This window comes from Sciurus vulgaris, assembly GCF_902686455.1.
Source record: "Sciurus vulgaris genome assembly, chromosome: 15".
In the NCBI taxonomy this organism is placed as follows: domain Eukaryota; kingdom Metazoa; phylum Chordata; class Mammalia; order Rodentia; family Sciuridae; genus Sciurus; species Sciurus vulgaris.
The window spans coordinates 24,098,259-24,121,621 of NC_136476.1; the positions used below are offsets into that span (position 1 = coordinate 24,098,259).

The 23,363-nt window shown below is 33.9% G+C and overlaps 1 protein-coding gene across 5 annotated transcripts in view; it reads left to right on the forward strand.

The window, feature by feature from the left end:
• JAK2 (Janus kinase 2) overlaps positions 1-23,363 on the forward strand; it is a 135,103-nt gene that overhangs the window by 45,952 nt on the left and 65,788 nt on the right. For all 5 annotated transcript variants that reach the window (XM_079113008.1, XM_079113009.1, XM_079113006.1 and 2 more), the window contains exon 4: positions 12,025-12,148. In XM_079113008.1, the coding sequence (XP_078969134.1) occupies positions 12,025-12,148 (124 nt within the window). The remainder of the gene's footprint in view (positions 1-12,024; positions 12,149-23,363) is intronic.

Here is a 23,363-nt window from a genome sequence, read left to right on the forward strand (position 1 = left end):
TGAAAAAGAACCAAACAAATTTTGGAAGTGAAAGTCACAATAAATCAAATACAATTCTCAGTTAAAAATCTTTCCAATAGAGTAGACCATGCCAAATACAGAATCTCACAACTGGAAGACAAAAATGGCAAGCCTTTAATATTCAGACAGAATAAAAAAGTAAGTAACCATAACCAGAATATACAAGAACTCTGGGACAACATTAAGGGTCAAATTTAGTATTATTGGAATTGAGGAGGGTTGTGAGAGTCATGCTAATTGGAATGGGAAGCCTCTTCAGGGAAATAATAACAGAAAAATTTCCAAACATTGAGAATGAGATGGACATCCAGATAGAGGATGCATTCAGAACCCTAAATAGACAAGATCAAAAAGTGCCTAACATACAGAACAAGGATAGAATTTAAAAACCTCAAGAGAAAAATGTCAGGTCACAGTAGGGGTAAGCCAATCAGAATAACTTCTCATTTCTTAGTACAAACTCTAAAAGCCAGGAGAATTTGGATTGGTGTGTTCCATGTCCTAAAAGAAAATAACTGTCAACCAAGATGGTTTTATCCAGCAAATCTGTCCTTCAAAATCTAAGAAGAAATAAAAACTTTCCAAAACAAACAAAACTTAAAGAATTTATGATTACCTAACTGGCATTACAGAACTTAAAGAAATACTGGAGAAAAGATAACCTATTCAACAAATGGTGCTAGGGAAAATGGAAAGCTGTATGTAACAAAATAAAATTAAACCTCTATCTCTCACCCTGCACAAAACTCAAAGTGGATCAAAGACTTAGGCACTGGAACAGAGACCCTGTGCCTACTAGAAAAAAAAGTAGGCCAAAATCTTGACCATGTCAGCCTAGGATCTGACTTCCTTACAAGACCCCTAAAATGCAAGAAGTAAAATCAAGAAACAATAAATGGGATGGATTCAAACTAAAAAGCTTCTTCTCAGCAAAAGAAGCACTCAATAATGTGAAGATAGAGCCTACAGATTGGGAGAAAATCTTTACCACATGCACCTCAGATAAAGTATTACTCTTTAGGATATATAAGGAACTCAAAACACTTTACTCCAAAAAAACCAAATAACCCAATTAATAAATGGGCTAAGGAACTGAACAGACACTTCACAGAAGAAATATAGTTGATCAACAAATATATGAAAAATATTCAGCATCTCTACCAATTAATTAGAGAAATGCAAATCAAAACTACTCTGATTTCATTTCATGACAATCAGAATGGCAATTATTAAGAATACAAGCAACAATAAATATTGGTGAGGATGTGGGAAAAAAAGTTACTCTCATACAGGACTGGTGGGAGTGCAAATTGGTGCAACCATTATGGAAAGCATTATGGAGATTCCTCAGAAAACTTGGAATGGAACCACCATTTTACCCTGTTATCCTACTCCTTGGCATATACCCAAAGAACTAAAAATCAGCATACCGTAGTGTCGTGGCCACATCCATGTTTATAGCACAATAGCTAAACTATGGAACCAACCTAGGTGTCCTTCAACAGATGAATGAATAATGAAAATGTGGTACATATACACAATAGAATATTACTCAACTTTGAAGAAGAATAAAATTATGGCATTTGCTTGTAAATGGATGGAGTTGGAGAATATCATGCTAAGCGAAATAAGCCAATCCAAAAAAAAACTAAAGGCTGAATGTTTTCTCTGATAGGCAATTGCTAATTCACAATGGGGGACTTGTTATTGATGAATAGTTAGTTACTTTATATTAGGTAGAGAGGAGTGAAGGGATGGAAATGGGTATGTGGGTAGGAAGGATAGTAGAGTGAAACAGACATTATTACCTCATGTACATGTATGACTATATGACTGATGTGATTCTACAACATATATAGTAAGAAAAATGAGAAATTATACTATGATTTATCAAATGCATAAATGCATTCTACTGTCATGTATAACTAATTGGAACAAATTAAAAAATAAACTGGAAAAGAAATAAAAAGCAAAGAAATATTCCACACAGAAACTCAGAAATGAACAAATCTCATTTGAGGATAGCTAAGTAAATGAAACCAAATAAAAAATGAACCATATAAAACATTATGAATAAATCAGAATGGCAGGAATTAACAATCATCTCTCTATAATAACATTAATGTAAGTGATCTCAGTTCTCAATTTAAAAGACATAGGCTTGACAGAATAGATTAAAAAATAAGACCCAACTATATGTTGTTTACTAAAGACTCACAAAGATAGTCCAGACTGAAAGGGCAAGGATAGAAATTGATATACCATGTGAACAAAGCCTCAAAAAAAATAGGAATAACTTCTCATATCTCAAAGCAAACTTCAAACGAAAATTAATTTGAAGAGTCAAAGAAGATCACTTTATACTGGTAAAGGGAATGCTCCAACAAGAAGATATAACAATTATAAATATTAATGCCCCCAATATGGGTGTAATTATATAAAAAAGACACTATTCAAATTAAAGCCATAGATAGACCCCAGTACCATAATAGTAGCTGATATCAACACACGTTTCCTACCATTAGATAGGTCATCCAGGCTTAAACTCGGTAAAGATTCTTTGTCCTTGGAAAGTATTATAAATCAAATGGACTTAACAGACATTTATAGAACATTCCATCTAACAACAGCTGAATACACTTTCTTCTTAATGATTCATGGAACCTTCTCCAAAATAGTTGGAAATCTCCCCCACTTTGCCCCTTTATCAATAAGTAAGTCACTGTATGTGATAAATGATGAAGTACCTTATTCTGTAGAGGACATTATACAGTTAGGGAAATGCAAAGCAAAACTGCACTGAGATTTCATCTCACACCAGTCAGAATGGCAGTCATTAAGAATACAAATAATAATATATGCTGGAGAGGATGTGGAGGAAAATCCCACATTTTTGTTGGGATCATAAAATAGTTCAGCCACTATGAAAATCAGTCTGGATGTTCCTCAGAAGATGAGGCATGGGGCTGAGGTTGTAACTCAGTGGTAGAGTGCTTGTCTAATGTGTGAGGCACAGGGTTAGATTCTCAGCACCACATATAAATGAATAACTAGAAGTCCATTGATGACTAAAGAAAAAAAAGTAATTAAAAACAAACAACAACAACAACAAGGCATGGAACCACCGTATGACTCAGGTATACCACTCCTCAGTATTTTTTCTAAAGAATTAAAGTCATCATACTGTAGCAATACATGCCTTCCCATGTTAAAATCAGTGTAATTCACAATAGCCAAACTATGTTACCAGCCTAGGTATTCATCAACAGATGAATGGGAAAAAAATGTGGTATGTATACACAAAGGAGCTTTATTCAATCATAAAGAAGAATGAAATGATATTATCTGCAGGAAAATGGATGGAACTTGAGCACAGTATTTTAAGCAAGATAAGCCAAACTCAAAAGGTCCAGGGCCATATGTTTTCTCTCATACGTGGAAGCTAGAGCAGAAAAAGGGAAATAAATGTAAAAATCAAAGGAAGTTCAGTAGTGTAAAGGGACCTGGGGGTGGGAGGAAGAGAGGAAGGGGGAAGTGCTGGGGAGCCAAATTGGCCAAATTATATTGTTATATGGTGTGCATATACTAATATGTAGCAACAAATTCCACCATTATGTACAATTACGATGCATCAATAAAAAAAAATTAAAAATGCTTTGGCCACACACAATGGAACACATCTTTAATCCTATCTGCTTAGGAGGCCGAGGTAGAAGGATTGAAAGTTGTAGTCTAGCCTCAGCAACCTAGTGAGACCCTGTCTCAAGATAAAAAACAGAGTAGGGAGGTAGCTCAGAAGTAGAATGCTTCTTAATTTAATCTCAAGTACTGCCAAAATACTAAAACTAATACTAATTGTTATTATTCTGGGACACTACATATGAACTGAAATTATTTGGTTCAGCTGGCTTTTATGCTCATCCTATCTGTAACTACTAGGTTATATAGCACTTTTTTTATTTTTTCCTGTGTAACTATTTTAGCTCCAGAAACATGCCTATGCACATTTTATGATTTATGCCTGGAATTACATAGAATATAAGATCTAGCTCCTAAGGTATTTTGGCTTATGAATTACATTTTCAGAAGTCTTTGTTGAAGTTTTTACTCACTCTTGTGATAATTTTATACTTCTTTTATTCTCTGTTCTGTGGTATTTACTATTATTGCACTAAACTTTTTGAATTATAATTTTTCAATGTCTTCTTTGTCTTATCTACTATACTATGAGATCCTAAACATTAACTATTCTTCTTCATTCTTGTATTTATAATACCTGCTTTTCAGTTATTATGTTAAGGACTCTCAGTGTTAGCAGAATGATGGCAAGACCTCTAGGTTATGGATCTGAATGACTATTCTGGTAATGGCTATAGTGATTGTAACAGATAAGAGTGAAAAGAATTTGGATATGGTTTACTGGTGTTTAATCAGCATTTTTGCTGCTGTCATCAAAAGACCTGACAAGAACAATTAGAGGAGGAAATGTTTATTTTGGGGCTCATGGTTTTCCAGGTCTCAGTTCATAGACAACCAACTCCATTCCCGAGTGTCTGAGGTGAGGCAGAATATCTTGATGAAAGGATGTGGCAAAGGAAAGCAGCTCAGAACATGGCACCAGGAAGCAGAGAGAGAGATTCCCCTCACCATGGACAAAATATAGACCCGAAAGGCATGCCCCCAATGACCCACCTCCAATCACATCTTACCTGCCTACAGTTACTATTCAGTTAATTCAGTATTACTGAATTAATGCACTGATTAGGTTATGGTTCTCATAACCTAATCATCGCACCTCTAAGCTTTATTGCATTGTCTTACAGATAAGCTTTTTGGAGATACCTCATATCTGAACCATAATAGTAGGGAAAGAAAGGGAGTTAACAATGATTGTGAGGTTTCTTTGAGGTCCTCTCTTTTCATTATAAAATATATCTCAAATATACTGTCACTTCTTTTTCTTCTTCTGGTCAACCCAATTAATGTGAATTACTAAGAAACAAATGTAACTAGTATAATACATAGCTGTAATTTTTGAATAAGAAATCTTTGACTAAACATGACTTATAAGTGGTGTTTTTTGTTATTTGTTTGCAGGGCTAATCCAACCATTTTTTTTTTTTTTTTTTTTGGTGCATATCCCCTTTTTCTGACACCTTTGTGGCAATTTATTTGTATACACATTCATTTTCTTGTTTTGATACCTCCAATTAAGGTATAGAGTCTTAGTTATATTAAAAACTCATTGTTCATCATTTCAAAAATCCTGATGAATCATGAACATGAATTGACTTTTCATGCATTGTGTAAATGCTCTATTTGAAAGATCATGGCATTGTATTATTAAAAAAATCCTTATAATATGTTAAGAATAGATATCAAACTTTTATTTAGATGATGACATTTAAAATAAATGCCAGCTTTAAAATTAACATTCTTTTTCTAGTGTTTTTCTGAATAATGGAATAGTGGTTGGTGTATCTGGTCTTTTATGGTCCCTTCCTGAGCAGTTTCATCTCCCACTCTGTGTCCTGTGAACCTGAAACACTATTTGCATACCTAGAAACTTAGTGGTAGAGGAGAGGTGTACTTTCTAAATAAAAAAAGTAGTATGTTCAAAGCAGAGACATGGAATAAGATGTTTGATTAAATAGATGGTGATATTCAAATGTCCAAGTTTAAAACATTCTTCAATACAGAATTCACCTCGTCAAAATAACTTTTTAGCACATTATTTGAATGGTATTATTTCCTGTATCCTTATGGTTATTTTAAAAAATTTGCATAAGTTATTATTCTCTACAGTCTGAAGATGAGTTATAGGGTGAACTCTTCATCTTGTTATTGCTTTACCTCCTTTTTTATTCTTGGCAACTTTTTACTTTTTTCTCTTTTCTTTCACTTTTCTTCCTTTTTACATGAGCATTTTCCATTTCTATCTTCTGAGTCCCTTTTAACAAAAAATGAAATTTCTTTTTCACGGTTCTCTTTCCTTCCTGTTCTCTCTTGTGAATGTTTATGATCTTTTCCAAGACTGTGTAGTCATCATTTCTGTACACTGTTTTGCCCCCACCAGTTGAGGATTTTGAGGTCATTTTTTTTAAATGAAATCATATTCTGGCACGCATCTTGCTTTTCTTATGAAAAACACATTGTGAAAAATCCATTTAAACCATTTATATTCGCACTTACGACTACAAGTTTTTCTTCTGCTCTTAAATTTGTTTTGTTTCTATTTTCTTAACACTGTATTACCCTTGTAGGAATACATAGGAGAGGTTGTTGGGTTGAAGGGTTATTTAAAATTTTTGTAGATATTGATTTCTCTGAGTTGCATTATATATTGCTTTCTCAGAACTGTACCAGTTTACATTTCTAGTAATACTGTAACAGTATCATTTTCTCTATAGTTCACTGCTAGTTGTGTTATCCTTATTATTTTTGCTAGATAAGTGAGTATAAAGTGCTCTCATATAATTTTCATTTGCCTTTCCTTCAATACTATGTGTTATTATCTTTTTTGCATGATTATTAGTCATGTGGGTTTGTTGTACTATGAATAAATTATTTCCATTTTTACCATTTTTTTTAATCCAGTTTTAATTATGAAATATGTCAAATAATAGTTTGTTTATAAAAATAAAATACTAGTGTACTCACCACTGACCTTTTCAAATTTATAATTCTGCCATTTTTTTACTTCAAATGTTTCTTTTAATATATTACTGTGAAATTTTCTGATATCATTTCATTGAAAAGATTGTGCATTCCTTTGGTTTATATCTCCAAGCCTTCATCTACCCCAGTAAATCTTAAATTTGATCTTTTTAGGTTATCCCATATTTCTTGGAAGTTGTGTTCATGGTCTCTTAACATCTTTTCTATACGACCAACTTTGTTTTCAAGATTATGTATTTTGTCTTCATTGCCTGAAACTTGTCTTCCAAGTAATCTAGTTTGTTGGTGATGCCTTACATTGAAATTTTAATTTGATTTATTTATTCCTTCATTTTGAGAATTTTTTCTTGATTTTTTTGTTTTTGCTTTGGAATCTCTATTTCTTTATTGAAGTGATCTTTTACTTCTTGTTTTTTCTCTCTGATTTCACTACTTATATGGTACTTTACCTCACAGGTAAGTTTAACTATATACATTCTAAACTCCTTCTTTGACATTTTTTCCACTGCGGAGTTGAAGGATTCTGTTATTGGAGTGTCTTGGTTTGTTTGGGGCATTTTGTTCTCTTGCTTTGTTGTGATGTTTGTGTGTCTACCCATCTAACAGTATGGATCTGAGGCAACAGAGTTTCTGCTCTGTGGACTTATAGTGTCCCTGTAGGTTTCCAGTACCTCACTATTTAGGGGGAGACAAATAATAACCACCAATGCAAACAATATACAGCATCAAACCAAATAGTACCTGCTATGACATTTATAATGTTAATTGTCACAATAAACAGAAATGATATGATCAGTTATTGCCTCCATTAAAAATAATAAGTTTGCAAAAGGGTTTATAATTTCAGATGGTGGATAGGGAGAGAATAGAAGTGATAATAAGATGTGATGATTATGAGGGAAGAGAGAAGATAGAAGTAAAAAATTAAAGGAAGAATGAAAAAGAGAACAGAGATTAGCTGTTAGCAGAAGAAAAGAAAGAAAGAAAATCAAGGGAGACAGATAAGTGAGAGAAAAAATATATAAAGTAAAATTTAAAAAAATTAAAAATAAAATAAAAGAATATAAAACAAAACAAATATACTAATCAAACATCCTAGTCCTCAAAAAAACTCATCCATGAAAAATAACTGGCTTCAAAAATGCTAGAAATGAGGGGAAAAATCCCAAATATGAGTATGTATAAATGTTCATGAACCATTAAGGTCACAATTAAACAGAGAAAAGGAAAAAAGAAAAAGAGAAAAAAGAATCTCAATGAAAAGTTAAAGAATTGTGTTTATTGGATTTCAAAAGATTCTCAGCCTCCATTCTCAGCAGTGTTTGGTGGGCTCATCTGCAGTGTGATACCCCACCCTCCAGGTTGATTGCTGGAGTGAGATAGATAATCCTGTGGGCGGAATTCCTGGAGGTGGTGTTTGGGCTTAGGTGGGCTCCAGGCTCTTGGTTAAATGCTAGTTGATCTGAAGATTTTACGTCAGCCTACCTCCAGGGCCCAGGAGTTGCTGGTCCATCCTGGAATACTGTACCCCATTGTTCTCCCCTGGATTCCGCTAGTATGGAGGAGAAGCCACTACATTACCTGTGGAACCCTATTTTTCCTTGTCTCAGATCCAGTCTCCAAACTCAATCTTTCCCACCCCACCCTTTTGAATTCCTGGCCAGGTTAGTCCCTCCCAGCCTGTCCTGTAAACCACTGGATTGGAGGGGGAAGAGCAGAGCTGGGTGGGTTTCCACAACCAGTTGTCCCCTGTGTAAACCTCTTTCCACGTTTGATTTTCTCTTGGTCACTTAGGCATACTCCATGTTATGCAGTGTGGGTTTGCTAGGCCTTTATTTTGGGCCAAACTCTGGTTTACCGAAAATTGTTTTCCTCAGCTGCTGGCTTCCACACTGCAGCTGCAAAATGGTTCCTTTCTCTGTTCTCCACATACTGCTGGGTGTTATGGGGTACAACTTAAGAACAGACCGGTCACCACTGAGAAGTTCAAATTTGAGAGTCTTTATTAAGCTGACCGACTGATTGTCTCATACAGTGCCCCCAAAAATGGCTATTGGGAGAAGAGCCCCGACCACAGGGTTGTAGGGGTTCTTATACCAAAAATCACATCAATCTTAAGTGTCTGTTGCTATGATTCGAAATTACAGACTAACATCATCAGATCATTAACAGGGGAGAAGTGGGTCAAAAAGACCCTTACCTAGGTACAAACTAAAGAATGGTTAATAACATCCATACAATTACTGTTTACATGGTACATTGGTTAAGAGCAATAGAGATCAAAAGAGCAGTTTTTCATTACATAAGAATTGTCATTTTGTATTGCTAAACATGTCACGCTAAGTAACTGAGGATGGGTACAGAGGCAGGGTGTTCCCATGGGAGAAGCTTATTTCCTACATAACATGGAGTCTCAGAGCAAAATGGAGTCTGTTTAGTCATTTCCCTTACAGTCTGGTCTATAACATTCTCATGGAGCCAGATCTGTCAACCCATCACACTGGGAAAGTTGGGGGCTTCTTTCCCTCATAAAGATATTGTGTAGCATGTCTTTCAGTTTAGTCAGGCAGTGTCTTTGATCTCGAAACTCTCTGTATCTAGACATACCTCAGGCCTCCTAAAAATGTGGGTTCCTTTAATTCCTTTATTCCTCCTCTTTGCTCAAGGAGGGCCTGCTCTGGCTTGTGCTTCTGGTTGCAGCAGCTGCTGTGGCGCTGGGGATTTCTCTCTCATTTTGTTATATCTGAACTCCTGACTCCCTGATTGGCTTTGAATGTCCAGTTTTAAATCCCAATAAGCCCCCTCTCCCTTTATTTTTGTTCACCTACCTTACTGAAAAGCTGCCTGTCTGCTTTCTTAGTTTTATGCCATGGAGCAGCCAGGAAAGAAACCATCTCTAGCCATCTTGAAACCTGCTCTAATACATTATTGTGATGAATTGCATTAATAGATTTTTCTAATTTGTTATCTCTGCCAATCCTAAAATAAATGGATGAATTTGGTTGTAATATTTTTAAAGAAACATTGATGGATTTGCTTTGCTTGTACTTAGTTTAAGATTTTTATGTTCATTTTGGTAAGTGAGATTACCCTTCTATAATCTCTGTCTGGTTTTGGTTTCATGGTCACTTTCAACTCACAAGATATATCAGTTTCTCTGTTTGCTCCTTTTCTGTTCTCTGAAATAGTATATTTTAAATATTTTATATTTTAGATTTATATTTCATGTTTGGTTGAACTCACGTATAAATCCCATCCAAATCTGGTGGTTTTTCCTTCTTTCTTATTCTTCTTTCTTTTTCCTCTTCCTTTTTCTTTCTTCTCCATTTTTAAAAGTAGTTTGATTCTGTCTTTAATGATTATAATTCCTTTGGAGTTTTTTTTTATTCTTGAATTTTTTCTGAAGTATTTTTCTGAAAATTGTCCACTGTTTTCAAATTCATTTGTAGTTGCATTACTATCTTTTGCCTTCATAACCTATAATTATGCTTTTTAAAAATTCATAGTGTTTGTGCATTTTATCCTTTTTCAGACAACAAAGACTTGTTTATTTTGTAAATATTTGCAAAGAATAATCTTTTGTCATTTCTCTTTATTGAATATTCTCTGTTAACTTCTTTTTTTAATTTTTACAGACTGCATTTTGATTCATTATACACAAATGGGGTACAACTTTTCATTTTTATGGTTGTACACAATGTAGATTCACACCATTCATGTAATCATACATATACACAGGGTAATACTCTCTTATATTTATACTACCTTTCCTTCCCCCATTCCCTCCTGCCCCATTTTCCTCTATACCATCCAAAGTTCCTTCATTCTTTTTCCCACCCCCTTGTTAAGTATCATAATCCACTGAGAAAACATTCAGCCTTTGGTTTTTGGGGCTTGGCCTATTTCATTTAGCTTGATATTTTCCAACTTCATCCTTTTACCAGCAAATGCCATAATTTTATTCTTCTTTATGACTAATATTCCACTGTGTATATATACCACAGTTTCTTTATCCATTCATCAATTGAAAGGCATCTTTGTTAGTTTCATCGTTTAACTACTGTGAATTGAACTACTGTGAACATTGATGTGGTTGCATCACTTTTTATCTGTCCTTCATTCACCTTTATTTGGGATTAGTCTTTTGTTCTCTATTGTGTTAGATATTTAGATCTTTCTTGTTACTTTTTAATGTCAGAGATTATACCTATAATTTTCCTTCTGAGTCTTTCTATTTGTATTCCACAAATTTTTAATGTGTGGTGTGAGTAATCATTCACTATAAATGCATTTTAATTTATAATTTTTCTTTGTCCTGCAAGATATTTAGAAATATTTGTAAATAAAAGAGTGAATGCAGGGATATAGTTTAAAATTGCTACTGAATAATGTTTTTTTATATACCTTATACATCTATATGTAGTTAACAATTTAAATTCAGGATTTAAAACTTTGTTGACTGTGTAGAGTTGGTGTCATTTTTGTCCACAATGGAAAAGAATGGAAATATTACTAGAATAAAAATACTCTTTCTTTTTCTGAAGTTTATATTTCAGACATATAGGATTTAAATCATTTTTACTTATTCATTTCTGATTTAATTGAAGCAATTAATTGAAAGAATGTAATTACTAGTGGACTGTGTAAAACTTTTCATTTAAAGTGAAACAGTTTCATCATTTCATCATTCTTTTAAAAGTATTGAATGACTTCTAAATATTTCAGTGATTTGATACTTTCCATTTCAATTAAAACACACACATATATGCACATACACACACAAATGGGCTTCCCTTCAGTTAAAGGAAACTTGAACATTTGAATCAACCTTTTTATAGAGGACAGTTAAAACTGGATTTAAAAAAAATGGGTATATGTATATGGGTGTGTGTGTGATTTTTGGAATCCTTTTATGTATATGTGTGTATATATATATATATATGTACATACACACACACACACACATTTATATATACATTAGAGGGGCGGTACTGGTGATCAAATCTAGGGTATTCTACCACTGGCCTTCAACTGTAGCCCTTTTAGTTTTTTGAGATGGGTCTTGCTAAGTGACTGAAGTTGCTGAAGATGGCCTTCCTCCAGCTTCGGTTTCCTAGGTACCCAGGATTACAGGTGTAAGCCACCAAGACCAACCCAACAGTTGTATTTTAAAACACAGGGAAATAAAAGGTGTCTGATTAAAAGTTCAGTTTTAAGTGTTATTGTACCAGAAGATTTTAGTTCCTACTGCATTTTCTACTGATTTCTAACAGTTTTTTCTTTTTAAACTATCTGTAATCATTTTTATTTTGGCTTCTTTTCTAGGTATCACACCTGTGTATCATAATATGTTTGCTTTAATGAGTGAAGCAGACAGGATCTGGTATCCACCCAACCATGTCTTCCATATAGATGAGTCAACAAGGCATAATGTACTCTACAGAATAAGGTACTTTGCTATTTATTATATACAAAAAGGAAAAAGGGCAAAGTGTGGGAGATTTCCAGCTATATAATTTGATAATTATAGTGTTTTTTGGTGAGATGCCACATCACCCCTTTAGATTATTATTAGTGAAATTTAATAAAAAGGAATGAGAATGAGATTATTAGTAAAATCCAAAATGTTTGGAATATTGCTGATTTTCCAGGAAATTTGATGTTTTGTGCATTAAAATATGGCTTCACATTTATTTCTTCTTCCTAAATAACTTTTTTAAAAAGTTGAAATGAGAGAAAGATAAATTTTTATCAGTGTTCACTTAAGCCTTAAATTTTAAGTTAATTTATTTAATAATTTATGGCAATGTATAGTGCCTATTTAGAGAAATCTAGAGGTATTTTTCTATTCAAAAGGAGGACACTAATAATTTTGATCTGTAACACATAGCTGTGGTTTTCCAAAGATTTATATTTATTATTTAACTTTCTTCATATCTTCATGAGGTATTAAAGGTCCATGTTAAAGATGGAAATATCTGATACTTTGAGGTATTTATTTTTAAAGTTTTTGTTTTATTTTATTTATTTATTTTTTGATACAGATTTGAGATATTTCTTATATTTACTCATGGTCTCATAGCTAGGAAATGACAGGTTTCAAATCCAACCTCGTTTCTTCCTAAGCTTGCCTTTATCCTTATTGTGTGTAACTTACTAAAGAATAGTGTATATGTATTATTTAACATTGTGCCTATCAAATGGTTGGCTTTTATTATATTTTAATATTATATTGCTTCTTTCCTTTATTCTGTGTGAAAATATGTAGTTTGATGTGTTTAAGTTTTCTGATTTCCAGGGTATAATTTATACTCAACAGATAATTTTTGATGAAATTATCAAAAAGACAAAATTAGAGTTCAGTAAGTGTCATTTACAAAAATGTCACTCTTATGTACGGTAAATTATAACGTAATAGATGAAGAAGATCCACTCAAAATAGCTATAAAACATTAAGTATTCAGGAATAATCTTAATAAAAAAAACCAGACAGGATGGAATAACTACAAACTTCTTTGAAAATATGAAGAATGAGAGTATAATACAGCCATTCTTTATTATCCATGGGACGTTGGTTATAGGTACCCCCTCAAATATCACCATCCACTAATGCTCAAGTCACTTTTATGTCTAGTATTAGCATGTAACCTATACTTATCCTATTATATAATTTAATCATCTGTAGAACATTTATAATACCTCATACAATGTAAATGGTATATAAATAGTTGTCATACTGTGTTGTGTAAGAAATAACAAAAATGTATATGTTCAGTTCAGATTCAATTTTTTTTCTAAATATTTTTCATCAGCAACTGATTGAGTCTATAGGTACAGAACCCGTGCATAGGGAGGGCTGCTTACAACATGGGACTGGAGAGATGGAATACTACAAATATAAAGATTTTTCTCAAAATATAGAATTAACTCTAATCCAGTCAAATCTCAACAAAAACATTTTAAGGAACTTGCCACATTATTACAAAGTTAATCTTAAATTATTAAATAAGGTACTCACAAGAAAGATTTATTTGGCAGTTGTAAAATATTTTAGGAGATAGTGTCTCATATGAACTACAAAAAGTATCTATTATTAAAACTGCATAATTAAATTCAAAATCATAACATATATAGAGTGATGACATTGATATAGCTTGAATATTTTAGTCCTTCATATATACGGAAACTTAACATATGATGAAATCTTTTCATATGAATGGGGAAGGGAAAGATTGGTCAATAAATGGTGGTAGGACAGTTGGTTACCTGTCTGGATAAAATTTTAGCTTCTTACTTGACAGTGTATATCTGAATGAATTTTAAATTGATTTGAGAGTAGATTGAGATACAAATTGAAGTGTGAAAAAAAAAATAAAGTCATACCTGAATTGGAATTGAATAGCTATCATTTCCTTTGGAAAATACCATTTAAGCTTGAAAACAATAGAAGAAATCACATGGGATTGATTACTATTGTTAACTATAAACAACTTTAAGCTTCTGAAAGCTAAACTCTTAAAATTAAAAGGTAAACTTTAAAGATAGTTTCAACAAATCAAATAGGTGTTAGTTGTACTAAACTAAAATTTAAAATACTGTTATATTAATTATTACATAAAAGTACATGAAGAGATGTTATTTCACAAAAGGACAAGTAATTAATGGTCTTTTGAAAAAATGCTTATCTCACTAGTTATGAAAATAATGAATACTTGAAATCTACAATCTCTCATGATTAATTAATTGGTGTAAACCTAATATTATATAACATCTGTGGAAAATAATTTTACAGTGTTTGCTATTCTTGTGTCACATGCTACTCCTCATGGTTTTCTGTGGATTTTTAGATTACAGGTGGCCCTTATTCATTTAACATTTCCATTCTTCGCAGGCAGATAGTATGGCATACTAAAAAGAATACAGACTCAACTTATAATTACAAAAAGAAAGGAAAAAGAAACTTTAATAAAGTAAAATTTAAGAGGAAAGTACTCAAAATGATAAAGGGTATCTAGTAAAAACATGTAGCAAATATTTTTAATGGTAAAATGTTAGAGGCATTCTCTTTAAAATGAAGAACAAGGCGAGAAAACAAAGAGGTGCACAATCACTGCTACATCAGGATTTTAAAGGAGTTCCTAACCAGTATATTAAGACAAGAAAAATAACTAAAATGTTTAACAATTGAGAAAAAAGAAACCAAAAGTCATTGGTTAAAATGTTAGAATTGTTATCATAGAAAATATGAACAAAGCTTTAGGCATAAGTTGTCAGCTTTCAGAAGGTTTCTAAATATGGTCAATATTTTAAAAAAATCACTCATTTCTATGTGCCACAAGCAAACAGAAATGAACACATTTAACTGCAACTAATAGCAAAGTATCTAGTATTAAATCAATCCAAAATTATATAAGACATTCCTGCAGATTTTAGACTAAAATTTTGTATTTGTATCTTGCTAATATGTTACATAAGATTGACAATATGTCAATATCTTATGAATAATTTTCCCTTATTTTCTTCATTTACCATATTATATGCAATCAACAAAGATGACTTTTTATTTTAAAGTGCATGTAGAGCAGGTAGGATCAGCAATTTCTTTTGAAAAGTTATAGATACTAAATATTTTAGGCTTTGTGGGCCATACTGTTTCTCCTGTTAACTATCTAAGTCTGTTGTGTGAAAGAATTCAGAGACAATAAATAAATAAGTGGGCATGGCCGTATCTCACATATTATAACACATTATTTACTGAAACTGACAGTGGGCTACATTTGACCTATGGGCTACAGTTTGCTAATCTCTCCTCAAGAAGTGAAAAATGTTTCTCTTACCATTAGAATAGATATAAATTCTTCTTTTTCTTAAACTAAGGGGTCATATATCCATACCTATAATCAAAAGTTCCAGGAAAAGTCTGACCAGAAACTATTGAAGAGGAGATCTTATATAACTTGAAAAAATCTTACTTGCCTATTGTTATTCTTCATTTCCTGTACTGAATATGTAGAAATTAGATCAAAGAGAACATAAAAAAGCAGTAATTAAAAACTGTTGAAAAACTTATGGTGCATAAAGATGTAATTTATATGACAATAATAGCACAAAGGATATGGAAACAAGTTTGTATATAGTGTCATTATTAAGCTGGTATTAATAAAAACTAATTATTTTAAGTTAAGGTGTTAATTGTAATCCTCAGAGCAACTCCACATAACTCAAAAGTATACAGTAAAAGAAAAAGTAAGGAACTTAAAACAATACACTAGAAAATATCTTTTTAATGCAAGCAAAAGCAGTAATAGGAAAATAGGTGAACAAAAAGACAAGCTGTGTAGAAAATCACTAGAATAATTACAGACATAAATCCTACTTAATTGTAATTGACTTAATTATAAATAGATAAAACACTAAATCAAAAGGCAGAGATTGAAGGAATGGATAAACTTGATACAACTACATACTGTCTGTAAGAAGTATGCTTTATTTTCAAAGACACAAGAGGGTGAAAGTAAAGGATTTAAAAATATACAACATAAAGTGAGAAGCAAGGAGAATTCAAGGTGGTGAATCAGAGGCACTAAACACTCACCTGCTTCTTTACAAGTTAGAACCAGAACAACAGGTGTATAGTTGCTTGTTGAGGTGAGTGTGAGAGAGCACTACAGTTCAACAGTAGAGAGAAGGAAACATGGAGAAACCCAAGATTTTTGATTATGGAAGGGAGAAACAGAGCATCCTGGCACCGATTGCGTGGCATCATGGCAGGGGAATGGGAGATATCCCCTGAGTGGTGTACATGAAAGAGGAAAAGTCCCAGTGAGCCCCTTGAGAGCAGAATTTGTCACCTCAAAGATATGTGATCTGAATAGATTGAGACTTCCAGCATCTCCTTTGCATCTGGGGACATATAATATCACCCAAGGAGTGCCCAGTCCCAGAAGCTCCAGAGAATATCTTTGTTTACTCACCTCCACATTGCCAACTAGCTCATGAACATGCTACAACCCAAAAAGCTACAGAGAATATTTTTGCTGAATGAGCTCCACATTTCAAGTCACCTTGTTCTGGTACACAAAGCAATTGAGAGGAATTCCAACTAGCTTCAGCCACATGTCACTCCAGCCAGTCACCCAGGGAGCACCACAACAGAAAGAATTGGATAGTGAATAACCCCCAGCCTTTACCCTGTCCACAGGGCCTACAGCCTAAGAAGACCCAGAGGGAAACTTTGATTGGCATAGGTTGTGACTATCACCTGTCTTTCTCCCAGTACCTTGGGCAGGAAGGACATTTTTATTTTAATTTATACTTTCTTTTCCTTTAAAGTTTTATTCCTCCTTTACCCTGTTTTTTACTTTTTAACTTTTATCCTGCTTTCTTTTTAAATTTAATAAATTATTTTTATAGTATTAGAGATTAACCCCAGGGGTGTTCTACCACTGAGATACATCTCCACCCATTATTAGTAACTAAGACTGCCTCAAACTTGCAATCCTCTTGTCTCAGTCTTCCACATAGCTGGGATTATAGGTGTGTCCTCTGCACCCATCTTAATTATAATTTAAAAAAATTTTTCATTTTATTCTTTTTTTCCCTGTCTTCTGTTGTCATCATTGTTGTTCTGTTGTTTATACCTTTTTAAAATCTTTTTTACTTTTCTGTGTACCTTGGGATCAAGCCTGGAACTATATAATGTTGGGTATGTGCTCTACCATTGAATTATACTCTCAGCCCAGCTGCAAGGACTTGTATCTAGCTCCTGTCATCACTTATTCCAACTGAAACATTGGTGGATACTTCACCTTAAAGAATAGGCAGGCAAAAGCTCTTAGCCAATGATGTATTGGGCACAGCTGGGGGAATCTGATGGCTCATTCCTTGAAGTCATCCCTACAATAGTAGCAGAGAGAAATAATGCAGCTGAGTGTCCTCAACATCAGTCAGTTGCTCCTGTCAGAATGCACACTGATGACAAGACTGAATGTAAGTGCCATAGTTGGAGAGTTATGATGCTGGCCCCTGCCTCTCCATGTGAAACACCAGGAACTGCATCAGTATGTAAACAAAGGATAAAAGCTTCAGGCCCTTTACCATAATTGGAAAGTCAGTATCAATCACTTTCAAGTAACAGAGCCAATATCAACAGTGACCATGGAAACTCCTACCACCAGATATAGGCGTCTATTCCCATTGCAGGAGTAACCACAGAGGGTGCCCCCCCGCCCACACACATACTGTTCTATTTACAGACCTCCTGGATTACCAGAGGGGCCCATTCTTGTGAGATATACATAAAAAGTGGGTTCTTCAGGTTCTGATGTGGTAGATATTGTGTCAGAATTCATTAATCACAACCAAAGAAGCCAAAGGGAGATTATACTAAAAAGTCCACTGATACAACACACCAACACCCAAAAATATCATCAAGAGAAGTCTACCTACTAAGAAGGCCCTTACATAAAAGTGGAAGAGAGATCCATCCCAATAGATGAGCAAACCTCAATGTAGAAACACAACATACATGAAAAATGAAGGAAATCTTATCCTCCTAATGTTTATCATTCTATTATATAGTAACAGATTCCAATGATATCAAAGTGGATGAAATTCCAGTTAAAGTAGTCAAAAGAATGATTTTTTAAAAGCTCAGCAAATTCTAAGATAATGCAGATAAATAGTTGGGTGATTTAAAAAAGATTGTGCAGGATATGAATGAGAAATAAAGAGATAGAAACATTGAAAAAGAACCAAACAAATCTTGGGAATGAAAAACTTGGTCAAATAAAAACCTCAATTGAAAGCCTAATCCACAGACTAGACCAAGTGGAAGAAGGACTATCAATGCTCAAAGACAAATGTGACAAAATATTGCATTCAGGCAAGAATGAAGGAAGAAAAGCAAGATTTAGCAGAACACACACAAGATCTCTGGGGCACTTTTAAAAGACTTACTGTCTGCATTATTGGCATACATGAGGGAGAAGAGCTACAGGATAAAGGAATAGGAAACCTATTCAATGAAGTAATGTGAGAAAATTTCCCAAATCTTGGGAAGGATGTGGACATCCAGATACAGGAGGCATTTATAACCTCAAGTTGACATGATCAGAAAAGAACCTCTCCATGATATAGTATAAATCGCCAAAAGTACAGGACAAAGAAAAAGAATGTTAAAATCTGCAAGAGAGAAGCACCAAATCACATTTAAAATGAAACCTGCTAGACTCATAGATTTCTCATCAGAAACTCTAAAGACTAGGAAGGCATGCAATGACGTGTTTCAAGTCCTGAAAGAAAATAACTGCCAACCAAGATTGTAGCACAATTATCCTTCAGTGAAGATGAAATAAACACCTTCTAAGGTAGGCATAAACCATGGGAATTCATGACCATTAAACCAGTATTACGGAAGGTATTTAAGGGTATCTTATACCCAAAAAAGGAAGAAATATAAACACAATTATAAGAATAAAGTATACACAACACAACTACAAGAATAAATCTCACTAGAAGAGTACACAAATGAAAAATAGGAATCAAACATTATAAACACAGTAAATCATCAAACTTCTAAAATTAATAAAGTAAGAAATAAACACAGAGTATTCAAATCAATGAAAAGAAAAACAACAAAATGACAGGAACACATACATACCTTTCAGTAATATCCCTGAATATAAATGATCTTAGTTCTCCAATTAAAATATTCAGGCTGGGTAAATGACTAAATAAACAGGACCCAACAATATGATGCCTATAAGAAAGTCAACTCATCTGCAAAAGTATACACAGACTGAAAGAGATTGCATGGGAAATGATATTTCAAACAAAGTGAATCCAAAACTAAGCAGAAGTAGCTATACTTATATTTCACAAAATAGACTTCAAGATAATACACTAAGAACAAAGAAGGTTCTATCTTGAACAAGGGCACAATTCATTGAGAAGATGTAATGATTATAAATATATTTATCTACTAAACATGGGAACACCCAATTAATAGAACAAATACTACTAGACATACAGGGAGAGATAGGTTCCAATACAATAATTGTGCAACGTCGACACCCCACTACTACTAATAGATAGATCGTCCAGGTAAAAAAATTAATGAAAAACATCAAAGTTAAATTACACTGTAAGTCAAATGAACTTAATAGATACCTACATAATATTCCCTCCAATATCTACAGAATACATATATATATATATATATATATATATATTTTTTTTTTTTTTTTTTTTTATCAACACCTGGAACTTTTTCTAAGATAGACCATATATTAGGCCACAAAGCAAGCCTTAACAAATTAAGAGGAATTGAAATAATTTCTTGCATCTTGTCTGGTCACATGGAATAAAGCTAGAAATCAACAGCAAGAGACAACTGCAGAAATTAAACACATGGAAATTGAATAACAGTATTGAATGAAAATTGTCACTGAAGAAATCAGAGGGGAAATATAAAAATTCCTGGAATAAAATGAAAAGGTAAATGAAATATGCCAGAACTTGTGGATTACAGTGAAAGCAGTACTAAGAGAGAAGTTTGTAGCTGTGAGCACCAACATAAAAAAATAGTGATCTCACATAAATAATCTAATGATGCACTTAAACACCTTAGAAAAATAAGAACCAACAAAAACAACAGGAAAGTAATAATTAACATCAGAGACAAAATAAGTGAAATGGTGACTAAAAGAATCAAGAGTTGGTTCTTCGAAAAGATAAACAAAACTGACAAACCTTTATCTAAATAACCAAAATTGAGAGAAGACCAAACAGATAAAATTAGATATAAAAAAGGAAACATTCCAACATATATCACTAATAGTCAAAATCATTAGGGAATATTTTGAATAACTATATGGAATAAATGGGAAAATCCTTAAGAAATATACAAATTTTTGGACACATATGACCTAACAAGATTGAACTAAGAGAATATAAAAAACTGAAATAGGTCAATAATAAGTAATGAGACTGAAATAATAATAAAATGTCTCCCAACAAAGAAAAGCCCCAAACTGGTGCATTCCCCATTAAAATATTAATGACATTCTTCACAGAACTAGGAAAAAAATTTCTAAAATTCATATGGAAGCACAAATGACCCTGAATAGCCAAAGCAATCTTGAGTAAAAAGAACAGTGCTGGAGACATCACAATACTTGACTTCAAAACATGTTACAGATCAATAGTAACAAAACAGCATGATATTAGTATAATAACAGAAATGTAGATCAATGGAGCAGAATAGGAGACCTAGAAATAAATCAGGACATTTTTAGCTAACTGACTCCCAGCAAAGGTGCCAAAAACATGTGTCGTAGAAAGGATAGCCTCTTCAAAAACAAATAATCTTGGGAAAACTGGATTGGAACTAGACCCCTTCCCTCGCCTGGTTAAAAGAAAAAAAAAATCAGCTCAAAATGGATTATAATCCTTAATGTAAGACCTTAAAACTACCAGAAGAAAACATAGGAGAACATTTCAAGATATTGGCCTGGGCAATGATTTCCCAGATAGGACTTCAGTAGTTCAGGAAATAAAAACAAGAATTATCAAATGGGATCACATTAAATTAAAATTCTGCCCAGCAAACAACCAATGTAGTGAAGAGATGACCCACAGAATGGGGGAAAAAGTCCTTTCCAGTTATTCATCTTACAAAGGATTAGCACCCAGAATATATAAAGAACTCAAAAAACTTAACAACAAAAGAACAAATAATCCAATCAAAAGGGCAGCACAGAAAGGATGCATTGAAGGAAAAGCAGAAGTGAAAGACGGGTAACAAAATAAATAGAGACTTAATATTACAAAGTCTGAGACCTAGAGAGACTTGAAGATTCATTACTAGAGTTGAAAATAAGCTCAGAGTTCCCTTACCCTGAATCTAAACCAGGGTCAGGGAGGAAGAGAGCTAACAGAGAGAGAGAGAGAGAGAGAGAGAGAGCGAGAGAGAGCGGAAAATCTCTTAAACTCACCCACATAAAAATACTTGGCAAGGCAGATAAAATTTAAAATGTGATGGGAACAGTTGGGTCCTTAAAGCAGATCAAGCAACTTAAACCAAATTGTGAAAAGAAAGCTGAGCTGGGGGGTCTGCAGGCATCTTGTGGAGCCCTCAGCTGACTAGTCCCTTAAATCAACATGGCATCTTTCCAAGTCCAGATGGCTGCAAATCAAATCAGAGGGAAGTCTCTCTTTAAGGGACCTTTAAGAATCCAACCAGAAAGAACTTGTAGAGGGACCAATAGTAGCTGAAAATTACTGAAGCTCCCTCCCTCTCCCCTTCATGAACAAGGGGAGTGGAATAGAGCGGACCTGTATGGAGAAGTGCGACCAAGAGACAGAGCAGCATAACAGCTTTGACCAAAGCAGAGGAAATTGTATCTATCAGGATTAGGATTGCAACAGCCTCAACCACTGACAGTATGAGGAGGCATTATGGGTATCCTAGGACTGTCCTCTTAATCAGGGGGCCATACCAGAGGGAAGCTGCCTAAATATCCAGTGACATAGAGACCAATTCCTGGATGGTGGCAGCCTGGGTAGAAGGCTGCTAGAAGAAGTTCCCTGAATACCCCGGGAAACTTAAGTGATAGGCATCTGCAAACATAGCTAGAGGGAGATCAGTTAAGGTAGAAAAATGCCTGATCCAAGGCACTAGGAAGTGGCTGCTTCCAGCCCTGACTCTCAGCCTTACCTGTGATCACAACTGTTGAGTGAAAGAGCATTGTTTGGACAGGCTGTACCTTGCATCAGTCATAGTCAACAGAGGGAATCAATACCTGCTATTCACAACATAGGACAGTGGAAATTAGAACCCAGGTGAACTAACTGAGTCCCTATACTCCAGAGACTGGTGTGGTCAGGGGAATACTTCTGGACCACAGAACACCTGTGAAAAATCAGCAGCCAGAAATCATGTGTTCACAGGCAGCCACCAGGATCTATACCACCTTGAAAAGACTGCTGTATTGGGCAGCAGGTACTTGGTGATACACAGCAATCACAGGAATACTCCAGAGTCTGCACCCTGAACTCCTGCACATAATAGAAAAAAACCAAGTCACAACACTGCAGACTCTGAGTGGTCAGCTACAGGACCCTGAGTTGACAAACCAGAACTAGTTGATGGGAGTTCATAGCAGCTAGGGAATTGACTCCTGTGCTCCTGCAATTCTGGAGAAATCCACAGCCAAAGAATGATGGACATATCCTAAATATCCAAACCCCAATAAAATCCACACCAAGATTCAAAAAGAATTTTCTTCACCTTGGCATGGTTAACTATAAGTAACTTTAACATCGACTTTTTTTTTTTCATTTTGAATTCCTACTTTTATTAGTTATTTGAGAAGTCAGTGATACATCCAGTCATCAAGGACAATATAAACCAAGAAAAATAATCCAATTTCAAATTTCTTATCATTTCAAATATCAGTCAGTATGTTTTAAATTTTTTTAAAAAAATTTATTTGTTCTTTCTTAAATATACATGGCAATGATAGAGTATATTTTATATACTGTACATACATAGAAAAGTATATCTTGTTCGAATTAGGATCCCATTATTGTGGTTGTACATGATGTGGAGTTACATTGGTTGTATATCATACATAAGAATAGGAAAGATACGTCTGATTCAT